Below are 22,371 nucleotides of genomic sequence, written 5' to 3'. Positions count from 1 at the left end.
TGAGACCATGGCTTTGACACCATGCATCAGTCTCATTTAGGCCCTTCTGGAGGATCTCCATGTCGGCCGGAGACTCTATTATAGCACCCAGTTTGCAGTCATCTGCAAACTTAGTCAGCCACAGCCCTTCCGTGCTTGCCTGTACTTCTGAGAAGTATATGCCAAACAGGAGGTTCTTCTAAGCTTACCTGCTGTGTATCAAAATATTTGATTCATTTTCACTAATACAATGGAAAAATATGGCAAATATACAAGTTAGGTAAGTGTTCTGGGATTAAGGACAATAATGATTCAGTGAATACTATTCTGTAGAACAATAGTTGCAGATAGTTACAGATAGGCATCCCCCCAAAGAAAAGGTAATTATATTAAAATGAATATTAACATGAATGCATAGATGAGGTATAGGCTAGGTACACAGTTATGCACTGCCAACACTCCAAATAATACAATTAATGCTTCATTCATAAGGGGTTCCTCTGTCTAAAACAAGGAAATAAGTTTGCCCAGATGAATGATGTAGGTTAGAAAGTTGCCTGAGTAGCTGTGATTCTGTATTTCCATACTCTGTGAATGCATTTTTATCTGAGCACTATGTCATCTCAGTTTCATGCAACTGTTACATGAGCTCAGAGATACCTAGCTGATGGGATTATTCTTGCACACAACCTTACTTAAAGAATACCAAAAGTTTGCAGAACAGGCTCTCTTTTAGGGAAGGAAAAAAGACAGGAGAACACAAATGGTAGTGTGAAATGCATGGGGTGTGGGAATGTGGCATGAAGTATAGTAGATAGTGAATAACATGGACAGAAATGCTCCAGTCACATACTTTATGTAACTAAAAGCAGTGCAAACAACAAATGAGATGCTTACCAGACAGTCAGTGCCTCCTGACCCATAATACATCCCACATGTACACTGACAGCATGGGAGAGCAGTAATATCATTATTTTGTAGAGAATCACAATCATATGTAATACTGTGATATGCTTTTAATGCAATAAAAATGACAACCAAACTGTTGAGACCATTCCGGATGCAGATCTCCATATTTAGCATGACACCCATGCTTGTCTCCAGTGGCACTGACTAGAACAAGTCAACAGCACATGACATATTTTTGTACATCTTTAGGCAAAAAGGTTTAGATTTTTTTGTATGTGACTGAAAAACTATTCTGTAATATAAAGCACTTCACAATCAATCCTTGCTGAATTACATCACTCAGGGTGCAAAGTTCTGCACTATTTCTACAAATTTTATACTAATGGTAGAAAGTTTGCACACCTGTAGAATAGGGCTTTGCTTTTTTGCATTGATTAAAAAAACTGTCCTGCAATATAAATCACTTCTGAATTAAATACTGCTGACTGATATCATTCAAGGATGCAACATTTTCCTCTATTCCTACATGCCATATAGTGTTAGTGGAAAAGAAAATAAGTGCTATAAATACAAAAGTGAGCTGCAATGCACACTGTAAGAAAGGAAAATGGGGGGGGGGGGACAAAGGCAGTGAACATGGCAGACGCAGATTATACCATCATTCTGAAACTGAACAGGAGAAACAGAAACAGGCAAAGACACAAAAAATAATGTGTGTACCAGTGGTCACATCTGGAGAAAGTATAGGAGGGAGGGGTCTAAATTTATACCTTTTATAGCAACCGTATTTAACATCTTCTTGATGTTAATGAACACAGAAGATACCATTTCTTGAGAAAACTGTGAAATCAGGGCATGTAAATCCCAGTAGAGATCAAATTTTAATGTCTGACCCATTACTCTAATTGGAATTTGAAAATGAGATTTGTTTACACTGAATACATTTTTAAACAATGAACCTCTTAAATAATTGAAAATAAACCTCACATTTTACTACAGTTGTTTGAAACAAAACAACCGAGGTTTACTACAATTTTGCTAGTGGGTGCCGTTATAGTGCTAATCTGCATATCTGCATATATTAAATGACTTCCTTATATAGCCTAAACTATATTTTCTTTTTCATTGTTGTAGAGGAAAAGGTGATTCTTATGGCGGAGAATTGCTGCTGGGTGGCATAGACCATGCTCTGTACAAAGGCACACTGAACTGGATACCTGTTACTGAGAAGGGTTACTGGCAAATCAAAATGGACAAGTAAGGATTTTAAGTGAAATAAAACTTACAGTGATTTTGTCATACATAATAAGTAGTGGTGTGAATGTTTTTCATTTCACAGAACTCACTTATATACCGATCAACAGTAAATGTCTTTTCAGTAAATGTGACTTATTGCTTATCCTGTAATTATGACCATATGTCTACAGATCCATTATTGACTAAAAGAAAATAAAACATTCTTCTTATGATTGGAAAAAACAAAAAATACAAAGAAAATACTAGCTCAAAAGACAGAAAGCCAAATAGGGCAGCTAAAATCCCCACTGAAGTTGCAGAATGCTTATTAAAGCCAAAAAAATCAATCCAGGAGTAGTCCAAGTGCAAAACAGGGCAGCTAAAATCTTCACTGAAGTAGCAGAATGCTTATTCAAGCCAAAAAAATCGATCCAGAAATAGTTCAAGTGCAAAACACAGCTTTATTAAATCCACATAAAGCAGATAAGCGTTTTCGTCCCAGAACACTAGAACTTTATCCGATACAATAAAATTGTAAATTCCCCCCTTATAAAGACATGTGGAAGGCATCATAATCATGAAATGAAAAAAGACACGCCCCCTTAAAGACATAACATTAAAATTATTTGTTTGTATGGCCAATGAGGACAGCCTTGCTTCATCCCCCCAACTACTGACTCAAAACCCTGATTTTGGTGTTTTGCAACAAGCCGTAACAGACCTTACTTCTGTAGTTCAGAATTTGGCGAACAAAGTGGATTGTCTTTGTGCCACCCCCCCCGATGACATCAGAGGTAATTCCTGCCTTAGTACAGAAGACAACATGGTGGTTCCATGCCTGAGAAATGTTTTAACTGATTCTAATCTTTCAAATGCCTCCCAAATGAGCCCTCGACCTTCCAAATGTTTGTCGTCTGGTATTTCCAGCACTTTTACAGCTTCTATTCCTTGTGGACAGCGAAGCACTCATGGTACACAGGATTCTAACAGCTTAACATCAGCACCTGTATTAAAAGACTGGTTATCTGCTTCCATTAATTTGAATCATGGACGTTCAGCCAGGACTCATGCTGGTAATACTAACTTACACACTCTTTTTGAAGAGTTTGATTATTATCTTGCTAAAATCAAGCATTTGCAATTAGACATTGCTTATTTTACTGAAAGCATAAAAGAAAAGTTTGTATATAAAGGGCTACGCATGTGGCGTTACCCTAATGGTTTAGAGCCAGATTATTCTCTATTTAAAGAACTTACTGCACTATCTGACCAGCATGGAATAGAATATATGAATGTTATTATCAAACATAATGAAGTTTTGATAAATGAATTAATTGAGACTGTTAGTTATTTGGGTAATAACATGTGTAGTCATATACAATATAATGATTTTAAATATGAGCATATTCACATTTTAAGAGCATTGATGAAATATGTTCTATTATAAAGGCACATAAAGTGAAAAAATGAATTAGGGATAAGACTGACTACAGTAAGGGTGCAGCATACCCTCACCCTCACAAGAATGGGGTACTAAATTCTCTGCTGAAAATGAGACCTGCATTAATGAATCTCAAGCTCAAGCCTCTAACAATAGTTCAGAGGAAATTTTTTTAGACCAGGAAGATTTTCCCCCACTGAGACGCTCCGAGCGTCTAAAGAACAGAGCCCCCTCAGGACAACCACTGGGTACACAGGTACACACCTTCTCATCACCCCAACAATCGATGGGGGGAGGGGCATTCCAACAGGAGAGTGAGAACCTTTTACAATTGCAACAACAACAGGAAATAATTGAAGTGGATTCCCCTGAACATACTGATGGTTTTGACATTATAGGCACTTACTATGACCATATTCTACTCCTTTGTAACATCATTATGAATTCTTTAGGTGATTTTAAAGTTTATAATTTTTCTAATGTTTGTATGGACACTTTACATTGTGACATTTTTGCAAAGGGTTTCACTTTTGTACCCCAATACAAGTGTAATGTAGCCACCACTTTGATGGATCTAAAATTACACACCCGCAAGCTGAACTTAAAGGTTTTGTTTCAGAACTCTTTATCTAGTCAGTTTGCCCCTTCCAGCACTTACAATCCTCCATTACATCCTATGATTTCCTTATTTGAGAGAATGTATGAACTAGATATACGTAACCTCCCTACTAGGTATAAGACAAATACTGAAATTCATACTCAGGAGACTGCCACCATTAATGAAATCAAGGATGTGTTAGATAGAATTAGGATTATGAAACCGGACAAAGAGGTGGTGTTGTGTTAATGAACTTAGATGACTACAACAATAAGATGATATTTATTTTAAACAGTAAAGCCTATGCAAAATCTTCCATCAATGAATTGAATGGTGCTTACACTAAAACAAGAGGTGAACTACAAGACCTCTTTATAGAAAGTTCTGTTTCTATTGAAATTCTGAATTACCTATCAGTTTTACATCCAAGAGTGTCAGTAATGTTTGGCTTACCTAAGTTACATAAGAATTTAACACAACCACCTATGCACCCTATAGTAGATGCTAAGGGATCCATTACACACCCCTTGGCTAAACATCTTGACCATAACTAAAACATTTTGTTTTTAATGAAACTCATATCTGTAAAGACTCCTGGAGCTTCCTTGACTCTATCAACAAGATAACTTTCAAAGACATTTCTGTCTTTCTGACTATTGACATCAAAGACCTTTACTCAGTTATTCCTCACAGTATTGGTCTTGACTGCTTCAGTAAGGTTCCTTTATGCAAAGAAAGTTGGTCATTTTGATGTATTACTCTACACTCACCTCATGGAAATTCTGCTTAAAAACAATTTCATTCTTTTTAGCAATTAAATTTTTCTACAACAAGAAGTGGTAACTATGGGGTCGGCATGGTGGTGGTCTGTATGCCAATATAGTTGTGACACAGTGAGAGAAGAAATTCCTTTTCCCTCGAGTTTCTATGGTTACATCAAACACTATACTCAATATCTGGATGATATTTTTATTTTATGGGATGGACCTAAGTTATTAATTAATGAATTTATTACTTATATTAATTCCATCACATAATTTTTAAAGTTTATTTATACACATCATTTAGATGAAATTTCCTTCCTTGACATTTTCCTTGTTAAGGACTATCGAAATAAGAAATTTATATAAAAAATCTTCAGAAAAAAGATGTATTCAAATTCTTTACTTCACTATTCAAGTTCTCATCCACTGAAACAGAAGAAAGCTATAGTGAAGGGACAGTTTGTGCGTGCTGCATGAATGGTGTCTATTATGGAAGATTTTTTTGTCTGAATGTGATACACTGAAGTATATGTTTCTGAAAAGAAGATATCCTGTTAGTTTTGTCATGGAGATTTTACTTGAAGTTGTTAATAAAAGAGAAAGGGCTTTCTATCTACCTTTGCTAGGAGAAGATTTAGGACACCAGAGCCCTAACACCAATAATGACACTATCATTCAAGCCACTACCTCAGGTATTGGTGACTTTAGGACTTCCTTAATAACTGTCTTTTCTTCCAACAGCATTGCAATAAAACAAATACTTAATAAGAATTGGTCCTCCTAAGACAAGATAAAGCTATTAGACCCTTCAATAATATGGTTCCAACCATAGTTTTTAAGAAGGGTAGGAACCTAAAAATGTATTTGAAACAAAACAAAGTGGACTTAAGCACAAACTTGGATATATGAACAAATGTGGTATGTGCCACTTTTGTAAATACATTAAGGAAGGGGACACTTTTAATATCAACAATATTAATTTTAAAATTCATCATAGATGTAACTGTAACTCTGAAAGAGTGATTTATTGTGCTGTTTCTAACCAATGTTGCTGTTTTTATATTGGTAAAACTGACAAGAAACTAACAAAATGCATTTATGAGCACCTCTATGAGATCAAAACAAAAAAGTTAACCAATGCTTTGCGCAAACACATATTGGACAATGAAGAACATATGTTTAATTTTTTTGTAATAGACAGTATAAGGACAGACATTAGAGGTGGTGCCTGGTCCATACTTTTAGAAAAGAGAGAGCTTTACTGGCAGTTACATTTTGGTGCAGGTAACTGGTCAGGATTAAATGAAAATATTTCAATCAGCTCCCTTTTAAAACTCAAAGCATTAGACAGATAAATTACATGGTATTATATATTTAAAAAAAATTAGTAAACATGTTTAATACTGTAATTTACACATTTTTACATATTTATATTTCATTTTAATAGTGAACAAACTATTTTATATAGCATATTTGTTTCATACAACTCTTTTACTGCATTTTAATGTTATGTCTTTTAGGGGGTGTACCTTTTTTCATTTCATGATTATGATGTCTTCCACATGTCTTTATAAGGGGACTTTACAATTTTATTGTATCTGATGAAGTTCTAGTGTTCTGGGACGAAAGTGTTTATCTGTTTTATGTGGATTTAATAAAGCTGTGTTTTGCACTTGGACTATTTCTGGATCTATTTTTTGGCTTGAATAAGCATTCTGCTTCTTCAGTGAGGGTTTTAGTTGCACTGTTTTGCACTTGGACTACTCCTGGATTGATTTTTTTGGCTTTAATAAGCATTCTGCAACTTCAGTGGGGATTTTACCTGCCCTGTTTGGCTTTCTGTCCTTTGAGCTAGATTCTTCTTATGATACTTTTTCAGATTGTTTCAGTCTTGTAAATGCAGGCATTCTGAAATTTCAGAAGTTACCCTTTTAAATGACTGCTAAAGTAGATCAGTGTTTGGAACAAAATGGACGCGATAACAACAGAAATCTAGCACGCTACTGATATTGTACTGAAAGTGTATTTTTGAAAAATTTTAAAATTATATGTCACAAGAATCAACTTATATACTCCTATAATTGTTATTGTTGCCTTTGGGTTTCCTGAATATTATCATTAATCTGATCAGAGTGTACAGTTTTATGTTAATTTCAATAGCCTGCTATAGTAAGCATGTGTTGTATCCAGTGACATAAACCATAACAATTATGGTCATCTAAACAGTACATTTTAATCACTACATGTATTGCTATTGTCTTGCATGGAATAACCAGCCAAAATGAAAATATAGAATAATATGAGGAATAAAAATCAACAACTGTCTAAGAAACCTACTGCTACTATACAATTTACTGTGAAAATCCATATTAGTGTTATTTACATGGATTTTATTTAATTACCTGTCTTATGCTCTGATGATCTTCAAACTGCCCAGGAGGGCCAAGCAGTTAAAGGCAGTTGGAGTGTGATTAGCTTAATGTACTGAGGAATTATCCTCATTCCATGCAGTAAACCATGGGATCTAGTTGGCCCAATGTAAGTAACTAAAGTTCATTTTAATTTCCAGGGAATCTGCAAGGTAAGTCTGCTTCACTACAGAAGGAGCTTTATTTACAATCAGGTTGTTGACTGGTCCCAAACTTTGGTAGTGATTGTTTAGTTGTCGGAAGGAGGGGGAGAACAACCATTGTGAGTGTTTTGGCACATCAAGCCCTCAGATCCATTCCAGAAGGAGTTGGCTATAAGTCAGAACTAACTTCCCTAGTGTAATAGTCTTCAAGAGGTTCTCAAGGTACTCCTTAAATTTCTGCAGGCCTACATATGACTGGAAATATATTCCAAGCTCACCCCATACTCACAGTCATACACCTAACTTGTAGTGCCTGATTCATGCAATATTCTGGACAATTTGTTAGTAAAAAATAATTTTCTGGACAATTGGTCAGTAAAAAATAATTTTAGTAAGTGCTAGCAGTCTGAGAATCTAAGATGTATTTTGGGGGTGCATTTCAGGTAGATGTCATTTGTGTTCATCCTGGTCACTGCACTGAGGGTAAAGTTCTGATTGCTCTCCAGAGGTGATGTCTTGGAATCCTGGATGACCAAAGAGCACAACAATTTGATTCTTTTATCAGATACTAGACTATTCCATTATTGTGCAAGGAATTTTAATATAAAAGAGGAAAGCTGTATTTGTAACCAGGGTCTTGAAATATATGTACAATTGATTGCAATTTCAACCTTGTAGGTATCTAAAGTGATGATAAATGGACATCCTCCATTTCAGTTTCTCTGGCAGGAAAGAACTGACAGTATTAGTAGTTAGTATATATAGTTCAACCAAGAGTTCCAAATGTTGTCTCCTCTGGATGTGAAATGTCTGATCTAAACTGAGGCCTGAAATACACAGGTGTAACTTATGCATGATAAAGGACTTCATCATGCTAATTTCAGTCTTCCTAAACCTCTCTGGGAGAAAGGCCTATATGTCCCACCCTTGAAATCTGCAAAACGGAGGATGCCACTTGTGGGAAGAAAGTCAGATGTGACTGTCTTTCACTATTTTATTTTTATGCAGAAATTATAATATGTTGTGCTTTTCTTACCTGAGCCACAGATATGTCTGTATGAATCAGTTTTCTACACTTCAGCAAGGTGTGCAAATATTGCTAACAGAAAAGACATGATAAAGGTAATATACACTGCAAAAAGAGCTCTGTTTCAACTAATATAGTTTTTATACAGAATAAGTGGCACTCTTGAGGCTACATCTCATGAAAAAGGAGAATTATTTAATGTACATGCTTTGTAGAGTGGCTTAACTACTCATATCAGGAGGCAAAGCCAAGTTAAGAATCAATACAGTTTTCCATGTCATTTCTAAATTCTTCTTCAGAACATGTTCTGCTGCAGTCATCAGCTAAATACAGTGACCACAGAAATTTTTCAATGGTCTGTGCTTTTCTTTACTTAACTCCATGACGCTACTTCCACCGTCTTTTCCTCAAGAAAATTGCACAGTTTCTTGCAACATTGTCTTGAAGTCTTCCTAGTTATATTTTTTAAACATTCATACTTTGGTGTGCTCATACAAATTTAATTTTGCTTACTGATTTTTTTCTTTTATAAGACTCATAAAATACAGCTTTTGTTGTGCATTGTTTCATAGTTGAACTCGATAGCAGACCTGTACAGTGAAATTGCTCCATGTTTACATTCTTGAGTCAATACTTCTTTTATTTTTCTTCCATTTTTTTTATAATTAGATTGTAGCAGAAAAGAGACCTCTGTGGTTCAGACAATTTACATTATAAAAAAGTAATAATAAATAAATTAACATAACGTAACATAAAATAAAATATCACTGCTACGTTTGCATGGGCACATTTAAACTGAATGATAATGTATATAAGTAAATGAAGAAAAAGATGTGTTTTGATTCAGAAACTTCGTGAATGCACATAACTGAGGTGAATGAAGCATATAAGATGGCATAATGCATGGAGAATATCAGCATGTTCAGCGGAATCACAGAAGGGCCCTTTCATTGAAGTAAGCTTGTGTACTCCAGGCACTGCATAAACCTGATAAAACGACAAGTTTTGTGGCTACATTTGCAATGGAATCCTTGACTTCTTTGCCATGGCTTAACTGACTGACAGATCACTGGTAACTTCCAAGTGGAGAGTGAGTCACTGAGGACCATCTGCTACATGTGCCAACCACATATGGCACCTAAATGAATGCCTGTCTTAGCTGTATCCCTGGACATTAAGGTATGTTCATCTTTAATTATTCTGACTGCAGAGAGCTCCCAGCATGCATCAGGATACCTGGAAAGTTTCTTGATGTGGTAATATAATATGTGGAAGATCATAATTGGTTCTTTAGGACACTGCAGGAGAGAGACACCAATATGTGCTACTTTTATGATGGTGTTGTCTTTCTTTCAGTCCTTGGTGCCACTGACTGCATGCATGCTGTGCTTCGCCCAGTCCATGTAGCTGCTGCTTTATTGCTACAGCAACAAGTAGGGCTGTCATTCTTTGAAACACCAGGTGTTCTGTAATGCAGATTGTCTCACAATAAGCAAGTTGTTTTGGTATGCTAGCAGCATAAATGATACAGATGTATAACACATTCCTGACCTCCATCATCACTTTAGCAGGATAATTTTCCATGTAGGCATCTAGTTGGTATGTACAGGAATCCTAGTGCTTAGCAATGAGTCATTTTCTGTGTTCCTCGGGTATACTAACGCCACAGAAAATTTCACATGTTGCAGCTGATGCAAGAGCCTCACCTGAGCCAAGGCTGATGAAACCACTGGAACATCCACTTACATGTTACATTATTGCCCATGGCCAGACTTGCGCTGTTGTTGAAAGCATATTTAGGCTTCTCAAGTAGCATCTAACTAGGTTAGCAAGATTCTTGCTATGTGTGTCATATTCCACAACACTGAGGATTATGAGCGGGTCACTGATCATAACCAATTTATTATGTGTTCAAGACATGGATGTCAAGAAATTCACCTTGAGACCAAAGCTTGAGAGATAATTCTTGGCATCCCATGTTGAGAACACATAATTTAGGGTTATGATTGGAGACCCAATCATAATTCTATGTAGTGCATGCAGCTTTATCTGATCCATGTGCTACTGGTTACAGAAAAAAAGAAAAAAACAAACACAAAGTGTTTTGCCAGCTTTCAAAGCCATAAAGCACTTATCTACTTAGAGAGCACTGTCAGAAAGGCAGTGTAATGCAGTCCCTTACGCTTACACTTACCTTGCTATGACTTTAAACTGTTTAGATTTTTACAGAATGTGCAGATTTTTGCCTCATTTGTTTGGTCTGTTTCTCGTAATGTCAATGGTTTTTAAACAAATCATGAAGGACTGAAGTTGCTAAATAATGACATATTCTTCAGTTTCAGAATTTCTCAGGAATATTCACACTTTTCTTTCCAATTGAATCTCAAATATGTATATTTTATTACATATGTTCATGTCTCTATATGCCACATATATTACTGCTATAATTAGTTATTAATTATTGACTTCATTCTCTCCAAGCATTTAACACAATTTTATCTGTACATTTTCAGAAAACTATACTAAGTATATAATTTTTTCATCATGGCAGTTCTCACTATTTTGAAAAGTGCAACTGATTCCAAAATGATTGAAAAAGGTTCTGTAAATAATATCTATAGTAGCGTTGTGCAGAGCTCATTGCAAATCATTAAGTTCAATAGCAGTGCTTTGTAGACATTATTGTAAACAGACTGATGTTTCTTTATAAGATTAGCATTTTTGTTAAGTTGGACTTATTTATTTAAGAACACAAAGATCCTGGGCTGTACTGGGGGGGAGCAAGTTTGTTTAATGAGCTAGTGAATGTAATAGAAAAGAAGGCTGAAAGAAACCCATACAGCGATGAACATGTTTGCCCTTTGTGGAACGGGGCTTGCTATGCAGTGCAGCAACTCTGGGAGACAGAATCAACCATGGTGAAAGGAGGCCTGGAGGAAAGAATAAAATGTGGTTTTGGCCAAAGAATCTACAGAGACCTACCAAAAAAGACTGTATATTAGCAGTATCAGACTGAGTTAAATGTACTTACTGTGATTCCCATATGACTTTGTTTTGCTTGGAATAGCCTGTATTTAATTTCATTTGTATACAATAACTTGTATTTTTAGGTATTGTGACATGATGGCTGGCTGGAACATGTCCTTGTGTGACTGGTAGAGTTGCACCTCTGCCTGGCTTGTCCATTGGGCCATTAGAAGGTAGGCTATCCATGGTACTTGGACATTTTCACATCAGCTGTCATCCCAGCTCACAGAGAACGAATGGTCATCAACTGTCCATTATGTGAAATGGCAGAGAGCCGAAGAAAAGTAGTCTGGTAAAACTCACTCACTCTGACTTGCTTGCCTGACTTAAAAGTGAGGTAATATAAGAGAACAGTTCATCAGTACAGTAGGTTTAGGGGACTGCTGCTGAGAGTTTTGCTAAAGTTTGGAAAGAGAGTTTAGAATTTTGCATGAGGTGAAAGTAACACCAGGCTAAGCAAAGCATGTTAAACTATTTTGTGGAACCAGAGCTATTAGCTATTTGGAAAACAAGTAACTTAATTCTGTTTGTTAAATGATTGTGAAATACTGGTGGAACTGGCCAAGAAACTATGAAACTCAATAAAGAAAATTAGAATTGCTAATATCTTTTATGCTTCCTGTTCATTAATTATTTCATGAATATTTATTCCTTCATTCTCTGATTACCCACTGAATCCATTTCAGGGTTGCATGGGGATCCAAACTCTGTTCCAACATTCAGTGGACACAGGGCAGATAAACTATTGTTAATGATGCTACAGTCTATGCAGAAATACCTTACCGAGAGAAGTCAGCACATTATTTCTTTCTTTCTTAGTTCCTCACTTTCATGTTGCTGTAGAAAGCAATATTTTGTATTAAAGTAACAACTCATTAAATGGATTTCTGATTGAACTTTATATTTCCACGAACACCTACATAAATAATGATATTATGCTATTAACAAACTCCAAACAAAAAAGTAGAAGACCATAAAACACTTTCAGTTATTTGTCAGTGGGTTGTAACTTTGATGTCTCAGCTTGAAAACCTTCTAGGAGATAACAGGAAAATCTAGGACTTACAGTTAAAGCAAATGAAACACTTACAAACAGTTCTCAATTAATTCCATCCATTTTAACAGTACAATTTATTGTCTCTTTTTTTTCTCAAATTTTTTTTTATTGAATTATTTCAAAAGTATTAGAATTTCAATTGTAAACATTTGTGCTATTTCAAACAGATAAATAAACTATATACATTATATATATAAGGCCTGAGTTAGAAATATTAGATATAACCATTTGAGTCAGATATTATACATGTTATGAGTTGAGATGTTTTCTTCAATTTTCTTCTTTTAAATAGAGTCCAGGTTTGTTTCTAGTGTCTTAAAAAGAGTAAAGATCTTTCCCCAAGGACTGTTAGTCCATGGTTTAGGTGAAATTTTTAGTTTCTTTACCTTGACTTCCATTGTAGAAGTGTCTTTTAGTAATCCCAAGAATTCTTCAAATGATGGTTCTGAAGTGGATTTCCATTTCCTGGTTATGCATTTTCTAGCAAATGCTAGAATAGTCCATAACAGATATATTTTTTTTTTATTCATTGTAGATTCTTCATTAACATTCAACAAAATTAGCAATTTAGATAAAACAAAAGAATCAGTAAATATGGCTTGTTGGAAAATACCAATATCTTCCCAATATTTTTTAAGTTTACTACAATCATAAAAAATATGTATCCAATCTGCTTTACAATTTTGCAGTCATCTCCAACAAGAAACATTTTGTGAGGGATTCATTTTAGCTATTCTATTGGGTATAAGAAAAGATCTGAGTAGAAATTTCCATGTGAAAATTCTCCAGTATTGAATGTTTGATGTTAGTTTTATAGAATAGAGTAGATCCATTTTACTCTCCAGAGATAAGTTTAATGAATGTCCTTTGATAATGAAATCCCAAAAGTTTTGGTTAATAGTAGTCTTATATTTCATTAATAATTTATACATTTTTTGAAATTATATTCTTCTTATTTTTATTATCGTAGATAACTTCATATAAATAACTTATACATTTTGGTCTGTCTTTAAAAGGAGAGTTATTAATTAACCTATATAGATCTTGTGAGTGAAGTAAAATATCTTGTAAGACAAGCCAGTCTGAAGGTGAAAGATCATATGTATTTATTATTAGTTGGCCATTCATTACTCCTTGATTGTCTATACATTGTTCCCAACAAGAAAATGTTCTTGCTTCCCATAAGGAAAATATATTCCTATGAAATTTATTAGAAAAATTCTTAGTAGAACCAAAAAGAGTTATTAACTCTATCCAAATTTTTATGTCTGAAATATTTATAACAAACTTTCTAAATGTGTTAAATATATTATTTATAAAGTCTAAGTTGGTTGGTCTTGTAATATTATATTAGCTTCCTATAGATAAAATATGCCAGGGTTTATTAATTTGATTGTCTAGCATAAGATTATTTACTAAAGAGTTTTCTCTGGCGTAGATGATGGTGTGTAAGGTTTTCCAATTTGAAAAATAATTAGGATCAATCCAATTTAAAATTATTCTAATTATAGAAGCTTTTATATATGTCTCAATGTCTGGAAAATTTATTCCTCCTTTTTCCCCATGATCTGATATGATGTGTAAGAGCTATTCTATTTTTACTTGGATACCATAAAATTTTTAATAATATTGTGTTTATTTCTTTTAAAATATGTTTATTTGGTATCATAGGAATGGTTTCATAGGTTCATAGGTAGGTACTAGGCTATCGGCCCTAGGGCCCATACAAGCCTAACCAAAAAATGTACCCTGGCTTTCGCCACCCAAGAGAATTATTTTCCTGTGCCCCTGTCAAGCAGAGCCACAGAACTGATCCCCAAGGTGAATTTCCCATTTCCCATCCGATCATCAAATTTTTCTTGAGGAGTGCTAATGAGAAGCTCTGTTTGACATAGATAGGTAGTCTGTTCCAGAGTATGGGAAGTCTCTGGCCCATACAAGCCTAGCCAAAAAATGTACTCTGGCTTTCACCACCCAAGAAAATTATTTTCCTGTGCCCCTGTCGAGCAGAGCCACAGAAGTGATTCCCCGGGGTGAATTTCCCATTTCCCATCCAATCATCAAGATTTTTCTTGAAGAGTGCTAATGAAGAGCTCTGTTTGACATAGATAGGTAGTCTGCTCCAGAATATGAGAAGTCTCTGGGACAGGAATCTATCCCTCCAGCATGTTCTGTTTATTGTGGTGACAAGATTTAGGTCCCTAGAGCATGTAGCTTGGAGGGATTGGGATTTCTTTAAGTGGAGCATGTCCAACAGCTCTGGGTTTGACATAGCTTTGTATGTTAGGCAGAGATCACCCCTGAGTAGGCGATATGCGATGGAGTAAAGCTGTAGTTTTTTGAGACAGTCTGCATAGGGCATCTATTTGAGGCCAGTAATCCTCTTTGTGAGGTATTTCTGTGGTCTTTCCAGTTGTTGTAGATGTCTTGTGAGGTACATACCAAAAGGGATGTTGTACTCTATAATGGGTCTAATGAGTGATGAGTAGAGGGGAACAATGACCTCTTTTTTCTGGATGAGAATCCTTTTGTGATGAGATGAGCCATGTAGAAGGATTTCCTGACCACTGTGGCAATGTGATTATCAAAGGAGAGACTACTGTCCACATAACATTTTTGGTAAGAGAATCAATATATAACATTTTTGGTAAGAGAATCATTTTTATTAACTGAAGTCTATCTTCAAAGGTTAGATAAATTTTATTCCATTTTAATATATATATTTTTAAATTATCTAAGATATTTTTGAAATTTATAGAAAGAGTTTCTTTTATATTATTACATAAGGTAATCCCCAAGTAAGCTATTGTAGAAACTTGTTTGACCATTATATGATTCACTTCTATTATTAAGTCCTTTTTTTGTTTAATAACATGAAGTTAGACTTTGACTTATTAAAATGGAGACCTGAAATCAAATAAAAATTTTCTACTTCCTTCTCTAATTCTTTTAGAGATTGTTTTTAAGTAGATAGTGTAAGCAATATGTCATCTGCAAATAACATAATCTTAGAGTTATATTTCCCATATACATCAATGCCTGTTATTTTTGTATTCGACCAAATTGAAGAAGCAAATAGTTTAATGGCGAGAGAGAATAATATAGGGGACATAGGACAACCTTGTTTTGTTCCTTTTGTTATAGCTATAGATTCAGAAGTAAAAGGTCCTAATTTTACATATGCTAGATTATTTTTATATATATTCTTTATTAATGAGACAAATGTAGGAGGAAAGTCATATAGAGTTAAAATCCTGAATAAATATTCCCAATTTAATGAATCAAAGGCTTTTTCTATGTCTACAGTTATTAACAGGGCTTCCTGAGCTTGTCTATTTAGATACTCTATAAGTGTCGATACTCTTTGAATATTGTCATAGGTATGTCTATTATAAATAAAGCCCGTTTGATCTTCATTTATTACGTGTATTAAAGATTTTTTAATTCTGTTCACTAAAATAGACATAAAGATTTTTATAATCATTATTAAGTAATGAAATCTGTCTATAAGAATTACATTGTGTAGGATCCTTATTTTCTTTTATTATGGGTGTTATTAGTGAATACCTCCAAGAAGGTGGAATTATATTATTATTTTGAACTTCTAGCAAGGGTTTGTGAAATAGTGAGGTTATGGATGGTGGAAACATTTTATATAGTTCTATTATAATGCCATCCATTCCAGGGGCTTTATTACTTTTGCTTTCTTTAATACTGTTTGTAACTTCTTTGTATGTAATTTGATTTTGTATATCCAACTTCATTTTTCAGGTAATTTCATTACTTTGGTAAATTTCAAATCTAGATTTAGGTGATTATTAATGTTTTTGTCTGAATCATAATGCTTCATATAATGAAATTTGAATGCATCAAGAATCTCACTTATATCAGAAACCTTTTTGTTATTTTTCCCTTCATGAATGATATTCGTAATGTTATTTAGTCTAGATTGTTTCTTTACCCTGGATGCTAAGTTATGCATGTATCTTGGTGATGTGGAATAAGAATTTAATTTTAATCTTTCCAATGCTAGATTTGTTTTATGATTAAGAATTTCATTATATTTTTTATTTAAATTCTCAATTTTTTTTTTGTTATCAGTGTTGTTTATTAGGTCCTTATTTTTAAGACTTTTGATCTTCTTTTGTATATTGTCTAACTCTGATTCCCATTCTTTTCTTTTATTTCTATACCATGCAAGAATTTTGCCATATATATATAGACTTTTAAAGTATCCCAAATCATTATTATATTTAAATCTTCAGTATAATTAGTGTCTAAAAAAATTGTAATTCTAGATTTAACCAGGGTTTAAATTATTTTAATTTTGTAATATAGGCTGGTATTCTTGTTAAGAAATTTAGTTTTTTTTAAATTCCATTTGAATTTTGCGAAGAAGAGTATTATGATCTGAAATAGGACAACAAATTATTTTTTAAATTTACTATTTTTGTGTTTCAATCATGTCAAACATACATTTTATCTATTCTAGTATGAGTGCTAAATCTATAGTCTTGATGAGAAAATAGTAAAGAGTTATTTTCTTTAAATTTGTGTCAATTAAATTATGAATCTCAATCCATTTAATGAGCAATTTAGCTATTGGCTTGAGACATAGGTTTCTAATATTTGTAGTTTCCAAATGATCTAAAATACAATTAAAATCTCCAGCCAATATCAAATTGCCTTTATACATGTTACTTATAAAGTCTAAATGTTTTTTTTGCAGTTCCGATACCCATACCATGAATTCAGTATAAGTTTACTAATGTTCAAATTCTATTATTATATTTTATTATGGCTATTGTTAAGAGACCTTCTTTATCTTCATAACTGTAAATAATTTGAGGATTAATAATACTTTTTTTCCACAAAGTTATTACTCCTCTTGTTTTTTTTTTTATGTGAGAAATGGGCTAATATTAAGTATTCATTTGGATTCCAGATATGTTTATCAATTGTATTAAAATGAGACTCTTGGAGAAATACTACTTGTGCTTTATTAATTTTTAGATATCTTAATAAATTTGATCTTTTCTTAGGGTTTATTCAAGCCATTAACATTTATAGAAAGCAATGTCAAGTCCATGCAAGTTATTTAGTTCAGTAAGATTTATGGCTCAAGCCCAACCCAATACTCTATTTTGATATATAGATTGCTCATGTGACTCTTCATTCCTATCTTTTTCTGTTGTTATATATATGTTGCAGTCCAACTCAGGTCCATAAGAATGAAAAAAATTAAAAACAAAATCAACTACATCTAGTAATAAAAAATAGTAATACCAAAATACTCCTTCTAGACATGGAATGATATACATTCCCAATCTGTTAGATGAAAAAAAATCCAACAGATTGTCCCTCATACCTTAACAGCAAAGAATTTTCTATAAGCTCCATAATGATTTACTGGAGATATGCTAATCCAAGTGGTTTTAATATGAGAGCAACAATAGAATGCCAAATAACTTTAGTTTCTCATCAGAAATCATTATAAGTCAGTCTTTTCTATGGGTTAAACAACTTTTTTGCACCTTTGAACTGATTCATAAGTCATGCCATATTAAGTATTACACTGATATTCATACATACATTACTACATTTGTTATGCTCTATAGTGCATTTTCCCATGTCAATTTATATGTTTGAGAAGTAACTTAGTAAAAATCTTTAAAAGTTTTTCATTGGACCCGATACTTAAATATATGCAATATGTTCCATGAGGTCATCACCTTAGAAATTGTATGAAATGCAACATTATATTATACCATATGTATCTCTACACATACATATTCCTATTAAAACTGAAAATGCATTCCAATGTTATTTCAAGATCATAACAACTTGTGCACAATTCAGAAATTATTACAGCATGTTTAATAACCTTGAATATGTGTTATATTGTGTTATATTTGCACATAAGATGATGTTAACATGAAAAACCAGTGAATGATTCCATGTGCATACTACAGATGCTGGATTTGAAATTTATAATATGAAATTACATTACTATGTTCAGAACTGTGAATCATGTTCTATTTTAACCTTCATGTATAGAGTGAACACATGCAATATTGACCATAGTATAGCATGTCTGTAGTATTTCAATATCTTGAAGTTGGCTTGTACTAATACATAACTAATAAAGACAGTCAGCTATAGTGCTTATGCTGGTTGTTTAAAATATTTTCAGATATTTGTGTTTTACTAAAATATTCTTTTTTGCTATAAACTTTATTTCAAAGGTATATAGTAGAGATCTATCACATTGAATTCCCCAATAAAAGTTAATAACATAGATGCAATTATCTGTGAATAAGTAAATAACCTAATAAGAGAAAAGTTATTGTCAGTTTAGTTGCATTTTCTGCTAAATGTTAAAGATTTTACAAGTTTTGTCCTAAACAAATTGGCAGCTACATGTGACTAAGAAATAATTGACACTATGTCTGTGTGCCATTAATGTGCAGATGCTATTTACAAATTGAAAAAGAAATCTGAATTTACAACAAGCCCAGAGTCTTGTGATTTCAACAGGTATCGATATATCTATGCACCATCTGTTCTGTGTCTCATCTTCTATCTTAATAGGAGTCCTTACCTCTGTCCCCTTAAAAGACCATATTAGTCTGCTCACATTATTTTAAATTGGGATTAGTTTGCTACAAATAAATGGATTGCAAGCAACAATCTACAAAACATGACACTGACTCAAATAACATATGTAAAATGGACTGAATAATTTTTGACAAACGAATATGTGATATACATTGCTTATGGTAAAATAAGAATAAACTGAAAGAAAACAAAAGACAGGTAATGTGGAAAGAAATGCTGCATAATGCTTTCTTCAGTGTAGTTATGTGACCTAGCAATTCGGAATGTACATTCCCTACAAAGGCTAATAAAAGACAAACAGAGAACAAATAAAGACTAAATTCAGTAAAGACTCTGATGGGAAATCGGAGGATGAGGATCATAAAAAAATATATTGGACATAGTTACCTTTAAGGATAATATGCTATTAGTTTTTCTCTCTTGTTGTTCTTCCAGTTTAACGTTCAAATAATTTATAACATTCAGATGATCTCAGTTCATTGTTTTGTATATGATCAAACAATGCTCCTTTAAAGTCCCTTATATTTCTTCTGCATTTAAAAATTAAATCATCAATGAAGCTGCCAGAATATATTCCACTCTCCTGAAAACATGCTGTAGGATATACATATTTTGATGCAAAACAAAACATGAACAACCCTTAACCCATGGCACAGGGGATAGACTCTAACTTCAACCCAGCTGACTTGTGTACAGTTAGTGGGTACAGGAACTGGAGGGAATAGAGTAGGAGGATGAGAGTGAGCAGCATATGGTTCACCAGTCCTGGGGCATAGGAGGTGGCTTTGCATGGTGCAGCCTGTTAAGTATGATACCAATGACCAATAAAAGTAATATCATTCTGAGGAGGAGCACAGCTAGAGCAGAATAAAGGAGGGCAGCCACCTCCCCAAATGCTAATAATGTCATTGCAGTCAAGGCTGAAATACTTATTGGATGGTATTGTAATTATAATAAACCAGTAGCTACACTGCACATTTGAAACAAGCAGTTTGCTACAGTTTAAAGCAGAAGTGCTTTTTTTTGGGTCCTCAGTCTGGAGACAGTTGCTCCTCTTAGAGTTGAGGGTCATCAAGGCTCATCCAGACTCTGCTACACTTTGCTGTGAAGGAAAGGTTAGTTTGCTTTTATTTTTTTGTATTACTGTATTGCCTTTCTATATTTTGAATACTGTAGTTTGTTTTCTTTACCTTGTGTTTTGCTTGCATTCTGTTTTAGCAGCATATTAAAACTTCAAAAGAGACCACAGCTCTCTCTGTTCTGAGTCAGGCAGAATTTTTCTCGCCCTCCCACCCATTTAAGTTGTCTTGTTAAATACCACTGTCTTTCTAGTTGCCCGCCTCTTATGTTAATCTGACCATATATCTCATTTCTCTCTACTTTCACTGGCTTATGTGAGTAATCACAAAATCATCATTTTTGAAATCCCACCCCTTCAATTATTTAAATTTATTGGCCATCCTACAGTATTTCATAGTACCAAAATACAAAAGTGACCACCCCTTTCAATCCATCTTGCTGTTTTAAAAATAGTAACTCTCCACTAAACCTTAACTTTTTAAACAGGTAAAACTCAAGTTACCTACTTTCACATCTAACTACTTCTCTAGTGCACACTGCAGAGTGCATTCTTTTCAATCTTACCTTTAAGCATCCCTGTGACTAGCACTTTCTCTAATACCTGCTGGAAAGCACTAGGAAGCCTTAAACTCATACAAACACTGAACTCTCCTTGTTAACAAGGAGAAATTAATAGTAGGCACTAAACAGCCTATAATTGCAAAGTACCTTGCTAAGGAAACAGCTCCTATACTTTACAAAGAAAAAAAAAACAAACCCCAAACCAGGCATGTTCAAGGGTCAGCTTCCAGTGATTTCTCCTGTCCACCTGGTGAATCTGGGCATACTGGGGCAATGCAGCAATTGCCTCATGTGCACAGACAACCCTCTCCTCCTACCACCCAACACTACAACCTGTGAGAGATGCACTTACATAGCCAAAATGGAAGCAAAGCTCTCTCCACCCAAGATTGTGCTAAACAGTCAAGAGGAGAAGGTTAACACCCACACTACACCTCAAGCAACACATAGCCCTACTAAACCCGCACCACCAACACCCACATATAGCAACACTAAATCCACATATGTAGAGGCCCTTAACTGTAACCTGCCCAAGCAACAAAGACCTCTGAAGCTGAAACGCAAACAAACACCAATCACAACCAATGTGTCACATAGTTCACAACACCAATGTGCCACCCAGCAACAGCCCCTAAGGCAAGACAATGTACCTAACACTTTAGTCATAGGTGACTCTATAGTCCGGCACACTGATGTCCCTCTCACCAGGTTGAATAAGGAGAAAATTACAGTCAGCTGCCTGTCGGGTGCCAGGATCTGTCACATAACGCATGCACTCAAGTTACTCCACAACAAGTACAAATATGACTCTGTCATTGTCCATGTTGGAGTGAATGACTTGAGACATACCTCCCTGGACTACATGAAAAGAAACATGGAAGAGCTCTTGGATCATGTGGCCCAGGCAGGTATGACCCTAGCCCTGAGTAGCATCCTGCCTTCGCCCAGAATGATACCACAATATAAGGATAAAATGATTGACTTCAACAATTGGCTAAGCTTATGGTGTCATTCAAAGGGAATCCAGTATCTGTCTGCCTGGGATGACATGATTGACAGACCACGATGCTTTGCCAGAGATGGTCTGCACCTGTCACCCCTGAGATTCAGGTTACTGGCTAAGGCTCTTGCCACCCCTATAGTGCCTTTTTTAGGCAAACTTCAAAGGACAAAACCACCACCGTAACAGGTACAAGCATGCAAAATCTGAAGGTAATGCTACTCAATGCTAGAAGTCTAAACCTCAAAATGCACTCTCTCAAGGAACTCCTAAAAATGGAGAACATCGATATCTGTGCAATAACTGAGACCTGGTTCAAGGCTCCAGAGAGCACCCCTGCAATACCAGGCTACAACTCTTACCACACTTTTCGGCCACCAAAACAGGACCGAAACACTAAAGGTGTAGGAGTGTCAATATTCACCAAGGATATTCACACCACCACGTTAGTTGGCCAACACAATGTGTCTGAAATTCTCCAAGTACGACTAACACTAGGTAA

The 22,371-nt window shown here is 34.5% G+C and overlaps 1 protein-coding gene across 2 annotated transcripts in view; it reads left to right on the top strand.

The window, feature by feature from the left end:
- Positions 1-22,371, top strand: part of CTSE (cathepsin E) — a 765,846-nt gene that overhangs the window by 611,414 nt on the left and 132,061 nt on the right. For both annotated transcript variants that reach the window (XM_044088002.1, XM_044088001.1), the window contains exon 6: positions 2,023-2,145. In XM_044088002.1, coding sequence (XP_043943937.1) covers positions 2,023-2,145 — 123 coding nt within the window. The remainder of the gene's footprint in view (positions 1-2,022; positions 2,146-22,371) is intronic.

Source organism: Protopterus annectens, chromosome 11.part0, assembly GCF_019279795.1.
Source record: "Protopterus annectens isolate FY-2018-M chromosome 11.part0, PAN1.0, whole genome shotgun sequence".
NCBI lineage: Eukaryota > Metazoa > Chordata > Ceratodontiformes > Protopteridae > Protopterus > Protopterus annectens.
This window is presented reverse-complemented; position numbering and strand designations above follow the sequence as displayed.